The following is a 16,887-nucleotide window of genomic DNA, read 5'->3' as shown; positions in this document are numbered from 1 at the left end:
TAGTAGCACAGCCCAACTCAAACTGGGAACTTGTGAACCATCTTATACACCTTTTTCCTCAGTTCTTTCCCCTAGTCCATTCAGCTACCAGGTTCTGTCAGGTTAAACTTTCATTTCTCATCATTAAAATCATTAATAATCTCTTGCCCCATCTCACTCCCATCAAATACCATCCTAATTCTTGTTACATTATCACATAATTGGTCTTTCTAAAAAAATAATTATGACCATTTTTTTTTTGCTTAAAAATTTTGAGTTGTTCATTACTGTTTATAGGGTAAATGTCTGCATTTCCTAGCTTTGTTTACAGGCCCCATCTGCCTTTTACCTCCCTCTCCACTTTCATTTCCAGCCATGCTTCCCCTTGTACGCTATGGGCCAGTAGCACTGATCTACTTAGGGTCATTCTGAAAAATCTGTTGTTCTGTGCCTCCATGTCTTTGGCGTGTTCTTCCACCTTCCACCTTCACCCTGGGAGACTGATATTCCATCTTAAAAACCTTCCCCGATGTTAACCTCATTTGTATTAATTCAGTACCTGGTATGAATCACCATTGGATATAATACATTATTATAATAATTTATTTGCCTGACATGCTTCCTAGACTGAATTCTTTATGGTCACAGGTGTCTAATTACCTTGTGAGCCTGTTACTTAACATGGGATCTCACACATAGAAGATGCTTAGTAAATCGTTTCTAAATGAAATCTAGTATAACCCAGTCATTTTACAGATGAGGAAAATGAGGCCTAGAGAGGTAAGTGACTTACCAAAGGCTGTGCACTAATTTGGTTAAAAGTAGTCATTAGTGCCGTTTTCATATTATATACCCTATACTTACCTACCTCTTTTATTTTGTTCTTTTTTTTCTGTGAACAAGGTTGCTGTGGTTAAAACTGTGGGCTCTGGAGTCAAACTGGTTTTGATTCTTGATTCTGCCACACATTTTGACCTTGAGCAAGTTACTTAACCTCTTTAAGCTCGAGTTTCCTCGGCTATAAGATGGTAATAATCATAGTTCTTTTATGGTGTTATTGTAAAGAGTAAATGAGATGATTTGAGTAAAGGGTTTAGAACAGTGCTTGGCACAGAGTAAGCAGTAAATGTAGGTCATTATTGTTGTTATTATTAGCATCTGTCAAAGTTCTTTGGCCATAACATCTCCTGGAAAAGGCATGAGATTTAGTTGTTATTACAAGCTGGTTCTGGTTCTCTTATAGGCAAGCTGACTGATAGAACGGCAAGCATTTTCCGAGGCAACCAAATGAAACTGAAGCTGGTCAGTATTCAGAAAGCTAAAATATCTACAGCTGCGTTCATACAAGCCTTCTGCCATCACAGACTCATTGAACTGGATGCTACTGCAGTACACACTGACCTCTCAATTCCAGACATCCTAAGTGGACTCTGCAGCAATAGCTGGATCCAGCAAAACCTCCGATGTCTCCTGTTGGACTCAGCAAGCATTCCTCGCAATTCAAGACTGTTGTTCTTTGGTCAGCTCACCGGTCTTCGCATCTTAAGTGTTTTCAGTGTTTGTTTTCATAGTGAAGACCTGGCTAATGTTTCTCAGTTACCCAGACTGGAAAGCTTAGATATCTCTAATACTCTGGTCACTAACATCTCTGCACTCCTCACCTGTAAGGATCGACTCAGATCTCTCACAATGCACTATCTAAAATGCCTGACCATGACCAAACCACAGATTCTCGCAGTCATTAGAGAACTTAAATGTCTGCTTCACCTTGATATTTCTGATCACAGGCAACTCAAGTCAGATCTAGCTTTTCATTTGCTACAGCAGAAGGATATTCTGCCTAACATTGTGTCACTGGACATTTCTGGGGGCAGTTGCATCACTGATGAAGCTGTAGAACTGTTTATACAGCAGCGGCCTGCGATGCAATTTGTGGGACTGTTGGCTACGGATGCTGGTTATTCTGAATTCTTTGCTACAGCGCAAGACTTGAGGGTTTGTTCTTTACTGAAATAAGTTTGTTTCATTTGTTCAAAACAGTTTTAAGTTTTTGTTGTATATCAGAACCTGTACTAGGCATTAGGGTTACAAAGACAGATTAAAAAATTCTTGAGGAGCTTAATTAAGAATTATTGCGTAGCTACTGTGTAGTAGATTGTGAAAATATAACCTTAAACAAGATACAGTCCTAGCCTCCACGTCTTCGAGTCTGGTTTGATAATGATAAGCAGAGCCATTTATACATTACCTCTTATGTGCCAGATGTCATGCACATTGTTTTTTATGGATGAGGAAATGGAAGCTCAGGGAAGTTAAGCTACTTATCCACAGTCATAGAAGTATTAAATGATAGAGCTGAGACTTGTATCCTGGTCTTTGTGACTCTAAAACTAGTGTTTTCACCTCTAGTAACAGCTAAATATAATGAATAAGGCAGGTGATCAATATGCCTAACACCATTTTTGGTGAAGGTATGACAAAAAGCAATTTTTAAAAGAGTCTTAAGAAAAAAGCATTGAACACTGCTGGAATATGTTTATAGCCTCTCATGGTGCTGTTTTTAAAGCAGCATATATTTAAATATCTAGAATATTTCTCTTTTAAAACAGTGGCTTTCTACCTCAGTTGTACATTATAAACACTTTGGAAACTTTAAAATACACTGATGCTTGTGTCCCATTCCCCAGAGGTTCTGATTTCATTGGTCTGGGACTTGTTCTGGGCATCAGGATTTTGAAAGCTTGCACATAGTTCTAGTGTGCAGCCGAGGTTCAGAACCACCACTTTAAAAGAACCCCTTTAAAAAAATAATTATACCTTATGTAATTTTTCCTAGGGTGAGAGAGAAAAGTGATTTATAGTCATTAGTTGTTTTCACAGTTTTATTCTTTTGATTTGAAAATAGCAATTGTTGTATTTTAAAGTCCTTTTAATTTTCTGGCTTGTTAATGAAGGTGGAAGCCATCAGTTACATCATTAGGCTACAAATAGATAATTTGAACTTTCAAATTAAATGTGTATAGTAGAGATGTTTACCACGAATGAACACCTAGGCCAGTTTCAGATTAATGGCATTTAGTGTCACAATGATCAAAAGACCACAGTGATTTAAAAAAATAGATTTTAACACATCAACTCCTGATATATACAGTAATATTGGACAAGTGCTAGACTATTCTGTAGGCAGATTATGCATGTAGTTAAGATACTGTCAAAGTGGGTACACCAAAAGAAAATGAGAGAAGTCTTCTTTCAGTAAACTTTATCTGGTATACATGTAAGTTTAGTTTATTTTGAAAATTTTAAATTATGCCTTATATACAGTGTGGGATATTGTGGGGATGGAGAGGAGAGACCATAATCTTCCTAGTACTAAGAAACTCTAAAGCTCTTAATCTAGACTTACATGGAGTGTAAGGTATGGTAAGTTTAAAAGGTGTGTTTCAGAAAATCTTATATTTAAGAGAAATATGTATTGCTAGAATCAGATGCAAAATATACTAAGTATTTTTGTTTGGGTTAATCAAAAGTTTGCTTAAATTAAAATGGATAAAATTAAGTGTTAGTGAAAACCTAACAGAACAAGTATGTGTTGTTTCCTGCACCCAGTGTTAGAGTGGGCAACGTGTACTTAATTGCTTTAAAATGGGTGGAAAGGGCACCCGCCATTAGTATTAAAAGCCATGTAACATTTTCATTTGCTAAGAAATCCTTGTTGATCCACTGGTGGGGCATAGCAAGAATCCCTTTTGAGGATTGTTTTGTAATGACATCTATAGGAAGCCTTGGAGAGAGAGGGTGATGCAGCATCTATCTGGTCTTCCACTTAGCCTTACTATGGCTTATCCTTTGTTTCTCTTTCAGCTCTGACATCTGGATGATCACAAAACTTAAAAAAATTTTAGAATATATCCAGCGTTTAGATTCTTAATAATGTGTAGGTCGTTGGGCAGTTGATCTATGTATAGTACTTGAAAAATTATTTTTAAATAATTTTTAACTTTGCAGATCACTAACTTTAAACATTTTTCCAAATTTGTTTTTTCATATTTTATCTCTACATGCACGTGTACACACACGTGCACACACACACGCACAGAATTTTTTTCTTGAGGGTAGGTTGCATACATCATGCCCCTCTGCCCCTTAACATACTTTAGTTTGTATACCCTAGAGCAAGGATAGTCTCTTGGACTCTTCCGAGAGCAAGGATAGTCTCAAGGATGACCACAGTGCAGCTATCAAATTTCAGGAAATTTAGCATTGATGCAATACTTTTATGTAATCTACTATATATATTATCCCAGTAATGCCCTTTATAAAATATTTTTCCTTTTAGTCCAGGATTATTTTTGCATTCAGTTGTCATATTTCTTTATAATTTAAACTAGAAGAGTTCCTTAGTCCTTCCTGTCCTTTGTTACATTGATATTTTTGAAGAATACAGACCAGCATTGTTTCGTTGGCTTTTTTGAAGAATACTCCTCATTTTGGGTTAGTCTGATGCTTCCTCATAATTATATTCAGGTTCTCCCATCTCTGCCCGGAATACCACATAAGGGATGTTGTGTCCTTCTCAAGTATATTACAACATGAAGCACACAGTGCCCCTCATTAGTGAAGTTACTTTTCATCACTTGGTCAAAGTATTGTTCAGGTACTAGGTAAAATAGCCAGGTGCAGATAAAATATTATCTATATACTGTTGTATTGTTTCTACACTACATAGGTAATACTATTCCTCTTGAAACTAATAAGCAATATATAAGATATTAGAAGACTATGCCAACATCCTGGTCCTCATCAAACTTTCTGATCTAGATACAGCATCCATTGATGTTTCTTACCTGAACCAATCTTTACTGCAGTGTTGCAAAGTGGTGATTTTCCAACTCCAGCTCTCCTTTCTACATTTAGCAAGTCTAACGTATCCTTTATGTGGACTCATTGATTCCTGATGTTTTCAATGATTTATAGTTCATTACTCTTCTTAATTATTGTGATGCTCGATTTGTCACAGGTTGGCCAATGAGAGCTCCCGTGTCAGTTTTTACATGCCCCCATTTTTGTTGTTGTTATTATTTTGAGTACTTCTTTACTTTCTGGCAAACTAAGATGTTCTAGGCTTCTTATACTTCTCTGTTTTGGCCTTGGAATTAGACATTTCTCCCAGAAGCCCCGGTTCCTTTTAGGAGGAAACCCATATTTGAGTACTAGATGTGTTTTTAAGCCCTTTCAGCAAACAGAGCCAAGAAATAGATGAAGTAAGTTTAAAAGTGATACTTCCAAATGACCATCCTCACACTGTTCTTTGCCCTTCCACATTCTGTATTTGTATCTCTCTTTCCCACAGTGAGAACTTTGGCTCTCAAAAGCGTCAGCACATTTGCTTAATCCTACAACACATATAAAATAGTTTTAGAGTTGCTACACCTATACTACTTGTTTTTTTCTCCTACATTATTTATTTATTTATTCGGTTGCGCCGGGTCTTAGTTGCAGCAGGAGGGCTCCTTAGTTGCGGGTCTCCGGCTCCTTAGTTGTGGCATGCGAACTCTTAGTTGCGGCATGCATGTGGGATCTAGTTCCCTGGCCAGGGATTGAACCCGGGCCCCCTGCATTGGAGCGCAGAGTCTTAAACACTAAACACTGCGCCACCAGGGAAGTCCCACACCTATACTACTTTGAAACACAAACCTACTAAAAAAAGTTGAAGATATGTTTGCAGTTCTTTCTTTTCCCTCTTGACTGAGAGTATAGTCAAAGTACTAAGCACATATATTTAGGTTTTAAAATTTCCTCTTCTTACACAATAGGTAGCATAGTATATGTACTCTACACTTTGCTTTTTTTACTGAGCAGTATGTCTTGGGAATCATCCTGTGTCAGTTCATGTTCCCGTTTTTTGGGAGGGGATGGTAAAATACATATAACATAAAATTTATCATTTTAATCTTTTTTAAGTATATAGTTCAGTGGTTTTACATACATTCATAATTTTGTTCAACCGTCACCACCATTCATCTTCATAGCTCTTTTCATCTTGTAAGGCTGAAATTCTATACCCATTAAACACTAACTCCCATTACCCCTTCTCCCTGGACCCTGACAACTCCCATTCTACTTTTGTCCCTATGAATTTGACTATTCTAACTACCTCATGTAAGTGGAATCATACAGTACTTGTCTTTTTGTGACTGGCTCATTTCACTTTGCATAGCGTCCTCAGGGTTCATCTGTGTTGTGGCATACTGCCTTTTCCAGGTTGAATAACATCCATTATGTGTTTACCACATTTTGCTTGTCTGTTTATCATCGATGAACACTTGGGTTGCTTCCATGTTTTGGCTGTGTTGGTAATTGTGAATAATGTTGTTACAAGCATGGGTATACAAATATCTCTGAGACCCTGCCTTTTTTTTTTTTTTTTGCTGTGCCACACAGCTTGAGGGATCTCAGTTCCAGGGATTGAACCTGGGCCACAGCAGTGAAAGCCCAGAATCCTAACCACTAGGCAACCAGGGAACTCCCAAGACCCTGCTTTTAATTCTTTTGGTATATATCCTGAAGTGGAATTGCTAGATCTTATAGTAATTCTATTAATTTTTTGAGGAACTGCCATACTGTTTTCTACAGCAGCTGTACAATTTTACATTCCCACTAACAGTGCACAAATCTTCCGTTTTCTTCACATACTTGCCAACATATATTATTTTCTGTTTTTTAATTTTAAATTTTTTTCTTAAAGGTTAGCAGAGACATTAAAAAATTTTTTTAACATCTTTATTGGAGTATAATTGCTTTACAATGATGTGTTAGTTTCTTCTGTATAACAAAGTGAATCAGCTATATGTATACATATATCCCCATATTCCCTCCCTCTTGCGTCTCCCTCCCACCCTCCCTATCCCACCCCTCTAGGTGGACACAGAGCACCGAGCTGATCTCCCTGTGCTATGCGGCTGCTTCCCACTAGCTAGCTGTTTTACATTTGGTAGTGTATATATGTCCATGCCACTCTCTCACTTCATCCCAGCGTACCCTTCCCCCTCCCCATGTCCTCAGGTCCATTCTCTACATCTGTGTCTTTATTCCTCCTGCCCCTAGGTTCTCCAGAACCTTTTTTTTTTTTTTTTTTTAAGATTCCATATATATGTGTTAGCATACGGTATTTGTTTTTCTCTTTCTGACTTACCTCACTCAGTATGACAGAGTTTGGTCCATCTACCTCACTACAAATAACTCAATTTTATTGTTTCTTTTTATGGATGAGTAATATTGCATTGTATATATGTGCCACATCTTCTTTATCCATTCATCTGTCGATGGACACTTAGGTTGCTTCCATGTCCTGGCTATTGTAAATAGCAGCAGAGACTTAAAAAATTTTTTTTTAAATTTATTTTTGGCTGGGTTGGGTCTTTGTTGCTGCACACAGGCTTTCTCTCTATTTGTGGCAAGCGGGGGGCTACTCTTTGTTGCGGTGCACAGGCTTCTCATTGCGGTGGCTTCTCTTGTTGTGCAGCACAGGCTCTAGACGTGTGGGCTTCAGTATTTGCAGCACGCGGGCTCAGTAATTGTGGCACGTGGTCCCTAGAGTGTGTGGGCTTCAGTAGTTGTGGTGTGTGGGCTCAGTAGTTGTGGTGTGTGGGCTCAGTAGTTGTGGCATGCGGGCTCTAGGGCACATGGGCTTCAGTAGTTGTGGCTCGTGGGCTCTAGAGCACAGGCTCAGTAGTTTTGGCACACGGACTTAGTTGCTCCATGGCTCGTGGGATCTTCTGAGACCAGGGATCAAACCCATGTCCCCTGCATTGGCAGGTGGATTCTTAACCACTGCGCCACCAGGGAAATCCCTGTTTTTAAATTTTTTAGTAGTAGCCATACCAATGGATGTGAGGTGGTATCTCATTGAAGTTTTTTTTCTTTTTACAGGGATAACCCTTTTAATTTTTATTTTACTTATTTTTTTGGCTGTACTGTGCGGCCTGTGGCATTTTAATTCCCTGACCAGGGATCGAACCGACATTTCTTGCATTGGAAGCACGGAGTCTTAACCACTGGGCCGCCAGAGAAATCCCTTGAAGTTTTGATTTGCATTTCCATACTGATCAGTGATATTGGGCATCTTTTATAAGGAGCTTATTGACCATTGGTATGTCTTTGAAGAAACGTCTGATGAAGTCCTTTGCCAACTTTTAAATCAGGTTGCTTGGGGTTTTTTTTTTTGTTGTGGTTGAGTTATAGGAGTTCTTTATGTAGTCTGGATATTAATTCCTTATGATATATGATTTTCAAATATTTTCTCCCATTCTCTGGGTTGTCTTTTTTCATGAAGTTCAGTTTGTCTGCATTTCTTTTGTTGCTTGTTCCTTTGGTGTCATATCCAAGAAAGCACTGTCAAGTATAATATTGTGAAGATTTTGCCCCATGTTTCCTTGTAAGAGTTTTATAGTTTTAGGTCATAAATTTAAGTCTTTGATCCATTTTGAGTTGATTTTTTTATTGTAAGATTTTTAAAAACTATTAATTTAAAAAAATTTTGGCTGCATTGGGTCTTTGTTGCTGCGCGTGGGCTTTCTCTAGTTGTGGCGAGCGGGGGCTACTCTTCATTGCGGTGCATGGGCTTCTCATTGAGGTGGCTTCTCTTGTTGCGGAGCACGGGCTCTAGGTGTGCGGGCTTCAATAGTTGTGGCACGTGGGCTCAGTAGTTGTGGCTCGTGGGCTCTAGAGCACAGGCTCAGTAGTTGTGGTGCATGGGCTTAGTTGCTCCACGGCACGTGGGATCTTCCCGGACCAGGGCTCAAACCCGTGTCCCCTGCATTGGCAGGTGGATTCTTAACCACTGCGCCACCAGGGAAGCCCCAGGGACTGTGTCTTTTGATTTTTCTTCTTTTTCCTTTTGAATGGACTATGCTTTCCTATTTTTTAATATGCTTTATGATTTGTTTTTGTTGTTGTTGAAAACTGGACATTTGAAACTAATAATATGGAAACTCTGGAAATCAGGTTTTTTTCCTTTCCTGGGTTTTGATGCTTTTGTTATTGTTTTTGTATTTTGGGTCTGTGTTGAGGATCAGCCTGAAGTATAAACTTTAAGGTCTTTTTAGGTCTTTTTTGAGCCTTTTCCTGGGCATGTGCAGTCACTTTGGAATTTCCTTTGTATATGCAGTTGTTTTGAATGTCATAGTCATTAATGTCTCCTAAAAGGGGAAAAAGAAAACAATGAAGGGGCAGCCCTTTAAATCCCCTGGAAGTCACTTTAGCTGTGGGAGAGGGGCTTTGAACAGTTGGTGGGGTGGGGGTGCTCACCTCTTTGTACCTGTTACCAGAAGCAGCAAACAGTGATCAGAGCACAGATCCCTGATATTTGGAGGGCAGGGTCCGTTTTCCCACATGGGCTCTCACAAGCTAGGTGCAGGGAGCTCTAGGAGCATGTGCTGGTGGCTGGGGGGTAGGTTGGGGCATGGACAGCGGTTATTGTGGTAAGAGCTGAAATTTATGGAATTGAACCACAATTTACTGTCCATACTTCCTCTAGAAGTTGCAAGCATGGATATAAACTCCTTTGTTTACTTTTTTTCCCCTTATTTCTTGAAAATGCTTGTCCACTGTTACATTGCTTTGTGTGTTTCTTGTTAAGTCTGATGACAGTCTAATTCTCTAATTTGTTTGATCTTTTTATGTGAAGACCCTGAAGATTTTTTTGTTTATCTTTAAATTTAATCCTTATATTGTGCTATGTCTCAGACTTGATCTGGGTCAGTTTTCCCAGGTAGCTGGTAGATTATTTCAGTGTATTGATTTAGGTCTTTTTTTTATTTCTGGAAAGTTTTTCTTGGTAGTAGTTTTAAATATTAGTTCATTTCTTCCCCAGGAACTTCAAGTATATGTGTGTTGGATCTTCTTTATTTTTTTCTATATAAGCACTCAATCTTAGATTCCTTTTTACTTCTTCTTTCTTAAAATTTCTTTCTCTTGTTTATTTCTTGCATTTCTTCTCCTTACTAAATATTTATTCAACTCTACTCTTCCTTGGGTACTTTGTAACTTAATTTTTGTTTGATATGATTTTGTCTTTTTCCTGAGTTTAATCATCCCTTGTTTCATCTTTCTGTTGAAGGTATTTTTTCACATCCTAACATGCTGATTAAGAAGATTTAATTCAGTTTAAAGTGCTGTGTTACAATTTTCTTCTGATTTGTTGTTGGTTTATGGGAAGAGTTTTTCTCAGCTGAAATGTGTAGATTTGCTTTTTAAAAAATTTCTTACAGTAGCTTTTTATGGAATTGGTTTGAATCTTTTTATTTATTGGCATTTAATTGACAGGGTTCCTAATTCAAAAGCACTCTTCTGTCAATTTAATGATGTGATGTTTCTTCAATGGGTGATGTGACTACTGGTCATGGTGGAGTGGAGAAGAGGTTGTTTTTCTTCTTTTCATTTTGTAGGATCCTGAATTTTACCCCTTTATTTTCTTCTTTTCTTCACCACCCAGGAATGCTGAAAACTGCGTAATATCTAGTTTTATCTACATTCTTTGCTGATTTGATGGTTTGGATCAGGAGGATACCATTATCCTCCAGACCCAAAGTCTATATATAGACTTTCTGAAATTATTACTTCAGTGGTAGCAAGGAAGAATTATATTAATATTAATTAATTAATTATATAACTGGTTAACTCCTTTTTCATCTTAGTTATTTTACGTGGTCTTTTCCCTGTCTTTTATTGTCTAATTCATTCTATATGAGTACTTAGAAGACGCGCATTCATGGTTATTTATTGGTTGTTTAAGAATTTCCATGCTAGCTAGTATTCAATTGCGGTCTCAACTGTAATATAGTTGTAGGGAGATGGTATTTGAATCTGGCCCCACCACTTAACTGGTTTGTTACATTTAACAATGTACATCACCTCTCTGGACCCACCACGTAGAAATGAGGTTGAGAAGAACTTTTACCTACTAGAATTATGATTGAATGAGATCAAGATCGTAAAGCTCTTAAAACATTTAAGTGAAAATCTGTTGTTTCAAACACTGGACATGCTCTAAAAGCCTGTGTTTGAAGGTGAATGGTGAAACCTATTGGTAACATCCTTGTTTTCCAGGTTGCCGGCGGAGCCAATATGAGTCAGATTTCAGAAGCACTGAGCCGATACAGGAATAGGTCATGTTTTATGAAGGAAGCTCTCTACAAGCTCTTCGCAGAGACATTTGCAACGCAAGTAGCCATGCCTGCTATTTTAAAGGTAACTGCACCTCAGAAATGTAGTTTTTATTACTACTTATTATTTGGTTCAATTAAAGTTGTTCATCAGACACGATGAATACGGTTAACTTATATGCCTTATTCTATCGTGAGGCAAAGTGCCCTCACAGATAGAGGAGAATGGTGTTAGGCTTAAACTGCTAGAACATCTCTTGTTTTGAGCCTCTGAATCAATTAGAATCATTCAAATTTTTGAATTTGGTCTGAGCAGGGGATTCTAGAAGCATTGCACTATTTTGTCTAAAGCAGGACTTAATCTTTAAACATGAATTCACTTTGCCTAAACATTGTTTTATTTCTTTACTCTTTAAAATCTAAAATATGGTTTTCTGAAAGAAAACACAGTATCCCCAATAAGAACAGAACAAAATAACAATAATTGAAGGTAACCAAGTCTACCGTTTAAAGTTATTTTGTGAATAAAGTAAAATTACCGGTATCGATCGGGCCAACTTTGCTTTGGTTTACGGAAGAATGAATTTATTTTAAATGTAATTGGAAGTTTTAAGTGGTTTGGGAAGGAAAACTGCAATTATTTAAAATTAAATGTAACATAAAAATGAAGAGTCTTAAAGTCACCTTGTTTTTATCATTTGTAATTTTTTGTAGTTCCATAAAACTAGGGCTATTTCTGTACCATGGGAGATTAGATTTATTCATAACTTAAAAATGGTACTGTATAAAGGAAAAAACTGTGGATCTTTGCTTCCCATCTGTAAGGAGGAGGTTGAATTAGATGTTCTAAAAGTCCTTTTCATATCTAAGACTGTGTGATTTTTGATTTTGAAAATCATGTTTATTTTACTTCATACATGTTTATATTGTCGATGATGGCAATCCAGTGAAATCCTAAGAGCAGTTTAGCAATATAGAAAAAAGACATTTTCCATAGGAGAAGTGTATCCCAGGTCTGAGTTCATGTAGGTGTCAGAGTAAGGGGCTCTGGTCTCTTAACAGTTCATAAAATCATGGTTCATGCGTGTATCAGCAGACTGGTCTCTGAGATGGGTAAGGATGATTATCCCTATTCGATAGACAAAGCAGACCACGTTGTCCCTGCATGTTAGAGCAGGTATGGTCTAAGCTTAGTATAACACCTTCATTTTACATTTGTTTCTAGGTCTTACGCAGTCTCTCTTCTAGTTGCCTTTCTAATGTTAGGGGTTTTTTTGTTGTTTGTGGCTGTGTTGCATGGCTTGTGGGATCCCAGATCCCCGACCAGGGATTGAACCCGGTCACAGCAGTGAAAGCACCAAATCCTAACCACTGGGCCACCAGGGAACTCCCTAATATTACGTTTTACCACTTTTCAGATTATTTCAAATTCAGATTTCTTCCCCTTCTCTTGGTGGACTCATCCCACCTTTTTGTCCACTTTATGTTTTTTCTTATCACATTTCCCTTCCCTAGTAATTCCTCTCCATTCCACCCCTACCTCCATCTCCTATCCAGATCCCATCTGAGACCCTGCCTAAATGCGTTTTCTGAATGAAGCCTTTGACTTCCATACCAGAAATGATTGTTCCCTGCATAACCACCTTAGGCAGCACTTTATTTACACCTCTTTTTCGGTGCTTTTTTTCAGCTTCGTGTTTTGACCTCCCTTACAATGTTATTTGTTCACATACCTTATTTCTTTCATAAGGCTTTGTGCTCAGGAGTAGGGTATAAGTGATTGATGTTGTGTCCCCTGTAGTGCTTATCATAATGTCTTGGGTGGATTGAGGCTCAATAAATGACTGTGAAGTCACAGATGATGAAACAGAGGTCCAGAGAAAGGAAGTGAGTTACCTAAAGTCACACAGCTAGTTAATGGCTACATTTGTATTGAAAGGTATTGCTGGTGTCCTAAAAAATAAATGCCGAGGAAGGGGAAAATCTGTTACTTTTTGTCCCAATAAGCAAATATTTTTGACAACTAACACAAAAATAAGACTGTGTAAAGAATGCTAATGTTGTCACATGCCACTAAAAACAAGTTCGTCTTCAGCTTGTGGCTATAGGAATGAGGAATCATCCATTGGATTTGCCAGTGCAGTTCACAGCCAGTGCTTGTGCCCTCAACTTAACACGCCAGGACCTGGCCAGGGGGATGCCTGTTCGTCTGTTGTCAGAGGTTACCTGTCTACTTTTCAAGGCTCTGAAAAATTTCCCCCATTACCAGCAGGTAATTTGGTTTGAATATTTGACTGCTTCTTACTTGAGGACAAATATATGAAAAATATTTTTTATTTAGTTCTGATTTTTCATCCTGAGAGAGAGAGAAAGAGGAAGGGAGGGAGAGAGAAATAGGTAAGGAATTCATGTTTGTTATAGAAAAAATAAGAAATATAAATAAGTAATAGGGTTTAAAATTTTTAAATTGATCAGAAACCAGTTACCCAGAAACATCTACTATTAACACTTTAGCACATCCTATAGGCTTAACATCATGTGTGAAATTAAACTGAATTGAATCATAGACCTAAATATAAAAGCTAAATTAAAGGTCTAAATAATATAAAAGCTAAAACCATAAAACTTCTAGAAGAAAATGTGATGTCAGAGTAAGCAAAGTTTTCTTAGGATACAAAAAGCATACATCATAAAAGAAAAATAACAAATTGGAATTCATCAAAGTTAGAAGCTTCTGCTCAAACACACACAGACATTAAAAAATGAAAAGGTAATCCAGGGCTGGGGAAAATGTTCATTTTATGTATATGACAGAGGACTTTTATCCAGAATGTGAAGAACTGTTTGCCTTGTGACACAAGACAAACAAACCAATTTTTTAAGAAGGCAAAAGATTTGAACAGATACTTCACCAAAGAAGATAGGCAGATGGTAAATGAGCACATGAAAAGATGCTCAGTATCTTTAGCCATCAGGGAAATGCAAATTAAAAGCACATTTGGATACCACTGCACACCTAGGTACCACTACACACCCCCTAGATTGATTGAAATAAAAAACTGACAATACCAAGTGTTGACAAGAGTGTAGAGAAACTGAAATTCTCATATATTGATGTTAAGATAAAATGGTAAAACCACCAGTTCAACAGTCTGGTAATTCCTTTGAAAGTTAGACGTGAAAGTCCTCTTTCATGCTACATAGTCATTTTACTCCTAGAGAAATGAAATCATATAACCGTATAACGACTTATACACAAATGCTCATAATATCTTTATTCATAATCCCCCCCAAACTGAAAACTTAATGTCCAGCGGCAGGTGAGTAGATAAACAAATTGTGATACATTCATATAAGGAAATACTACTTGGTGATACAAAGGAATGAAGTACTGATACATATACAACATGGATGAATCTCAAAAACATTATATGCTGAGCAAAATAAGCCAGACACAAAAGAGTAGCTACCATACGATTTTACTTATGTGAAATCTTAGTAAAGGCTAATCTGTAACGACAGTATAATTTTCTGGGGCTGGAATTTTCAGGGTTGGGGTTGAGTGGAAGGGGGCACAGTGGAACTCTTTGGGGTGATGGAAGTATTTTTTATGTTGCTTGTGGTGGTGGTGGGTGATATTGTTACACATCTTTATAAATTTGTCAAATCTAATTGAAGTGTGTACTTAAAATGGGAATCGATTTATTAAAAATACAAGGAAGGTGGTCTTTCCTTGTTTTAAAAAAAATCTGTATTTCCACTTTCTCTTGAAAAGTTGGATGATCCTTCTCAATTCAGTCTTAATTCCTGCATGGCAGTCATCAGTTGGAGCTGAGTAACAACTGCCCCTATAGAAGGGTGTGAACTCTCCAGTTTGCCATAATTCCTACCACTGCTCTATTGTTTCGTACTCTGCTTTCTTCACTTGTTTATGTTACTACCTAGTTCCTGCTGGCATTTCAGTTTTGCTATCCCTGCCTCATACACTGCTGTCATGGCAGTGCATGTCACTGGCCTACTCATGGCCTTTCAAAGAGCTGTTATATTTTTCTATTCCTAAAGCTTTCCTAGAAGGCCTTTTCTCTTTCTTTCCTATCTTTAAAGGCATAGTTCAATCCCTACCAATCATAGGTAGAAAGTAGAAGCTCTATCACAGAATTAGTTATGAGATCTGGTAAAGGCATTTATCATTCAGTAGATGGGCCAGACTTCCAGTAATTGATTTGGACTGACACACAGGCAGACAACTCTCCACATAGATCCTTCTAGGGTTCAGGGAGAAGGGAGACTGCCTCTTTGCCAAAAAAGGGAAAGATTGTTCTTTAGGCAAAGGTGAATGTTACAGAGTTTAATAGTAAGATTAAATGAAGAACTTGGAGAGGACCAGGTACACAACGAGCTCTCAATAAGAAAAGCTTATTAGTAGCACCTTCCAAATGTTTAATTAGAACCTTTATTTAGAATGAGTATACATTTGCTCAGAATTACTTTTCTTTATTCCGTTAAGTTACAGAAGAATTGCCTTCTCTCCTTAACCAATTCCAGGATTCTTGTGGATGTTCCATTTGACAGGCAAGTATAAAATTGGATTATCTGATTTTGGGGTGTTGACCAGTGTTACTCTGAGCATTGTTGGCTTTTGGTTGTTAGCCTAGCAAGGGTCTGATTAAGGCTGGGATAAAGTGTTTGGGGAGAATGTTCTGTTGAGATTTTTCCACAGAGGTGTTCGGAAGTACTATACTTGCAAGTGTTGTCTCCCAAAGTGTGATTCCAGTTTAGGGCAGTGGGTGGTAAGAACATGGGCGCCAGAGAGTAAAACATCGAATCAAGTCCTAGCCCTTTCATTATCTTTGTGCGTAAGTTTCCTCATTTTTAAAATAGTGACTCTTATGAGGATTAGATATGATGTTTGTAAGGTACTTATCACAGTGCCTAGCATAAGAGTGCAGACTGTTCTAAATATTAACCATTCTTTTTGTTATTATTTTATTGATAATGCTTTTTTTTAAAAAAAAAAAAACACACAAAACATCATTGTAGACTCCAGAGGGGTTCCTCTTGAGGCCATTGTAATCTCTCAGATCCATGAGTTCCAAAACATTAATAATCGTTGCCATTAATAATAGTTGCTGCCAACAGGAAAATTAGCCACAGCCTGATATGAAGAAAGCCCATGATTTATGCATGCAAGGTTGTAGGCTAAGCCATTCTCAAATCTAATTAAAGTGTGTACTTAACATGAGAGTTGACTTTTAAAAGTACAATAGGGAAGGTGGTCTTCCTCATTAAAAAAAAAAAAATCTGTATTTTCACTTTCTTTTGACAAGTTGGAAGCTCTTTTTCAACTAGCCTTCATTCCTGTATAGCAGTCATCTGTTGGAGCTGAGTAAAAGCCGTGAATAAAGGGCCATGAATTCTGTCTCGCTAAGTGATTTGTTTGCTGTGGCATTTTAGCACTGTCTGCGATTCAGATTATAAATTACTACCTCTTGGGAACTTATTTCCTTTTTCAGACCCATCATAGTTGACACTGCTAAAAATAAGTCTTTTTTAGGTCTGTCAATCTTTGAATCTTGTGCATTTTGCTCACATTCTTTTTTTTATCGCCATGCCTCGTGGCTTGTGGGATCTTAGTTCCTGACAAGGGATCGAACCTGGGCTCTTGGCAGTGAAAATGCATAGTCCTAACCACTGGACTGCTGTGCAGTTCCCACTCACATTCTTTTTTGCATGCTCTCCTTTT

The 16,887-nt window shown here is 37.7% G+C and overlaps 1 protein-coding gene across 1 annotated transcript in view; it reads left to right on the top strand.

The window, feature by feature from the left end:
* ZYG11A (zyg-11 family member A, cell cycle regulator) overlaps positions 1–16,887 on the top strand; it is a gene marked incomplete at its 5' end in the record, with an annotated part of 57,267 nt that overhangs the window by 24,529 nt on the left and 15,851 nt on the right. Inside the window, 4 exons of the mRNA XM_082863500.1 lie at positions 1,223–1,974; positions 11,089–11,229; positions 13,240–13,416; positions 15,652–15,716. Of these exons, the coding sequence (XP_082719626.1) occupies positions 1,223–1,974; positions 11,089–11,229; positions 13,240–13,416; positions 15,652–15,716 (1,135 nt within the window). The remainder of the gene's footprint in view (positions 1–1,222; positions 1,975–11,088; positions 11,230–13,239; positions 13,417–15,651; positions 15,717–16,887) is intronic.

The sequence above is a fragment of the Leucopleurus acutus genome, assembly GCF_964270905.1.
Source record: "Leucopleurus acutus genome assembly, chromosome: 2".
Lineage (NCBI taxonomy): Eukaryota > Metazoa > Chordata > Mammalia > Artiodactyla > Delphinidae > Leucopleurus > Leucopleurus acutus.
The sequence above is the reverse complement of the archived record's forward strand: the minus strand, read 5'-3'. Positions and strand labels throughout refer to the sequence as shown.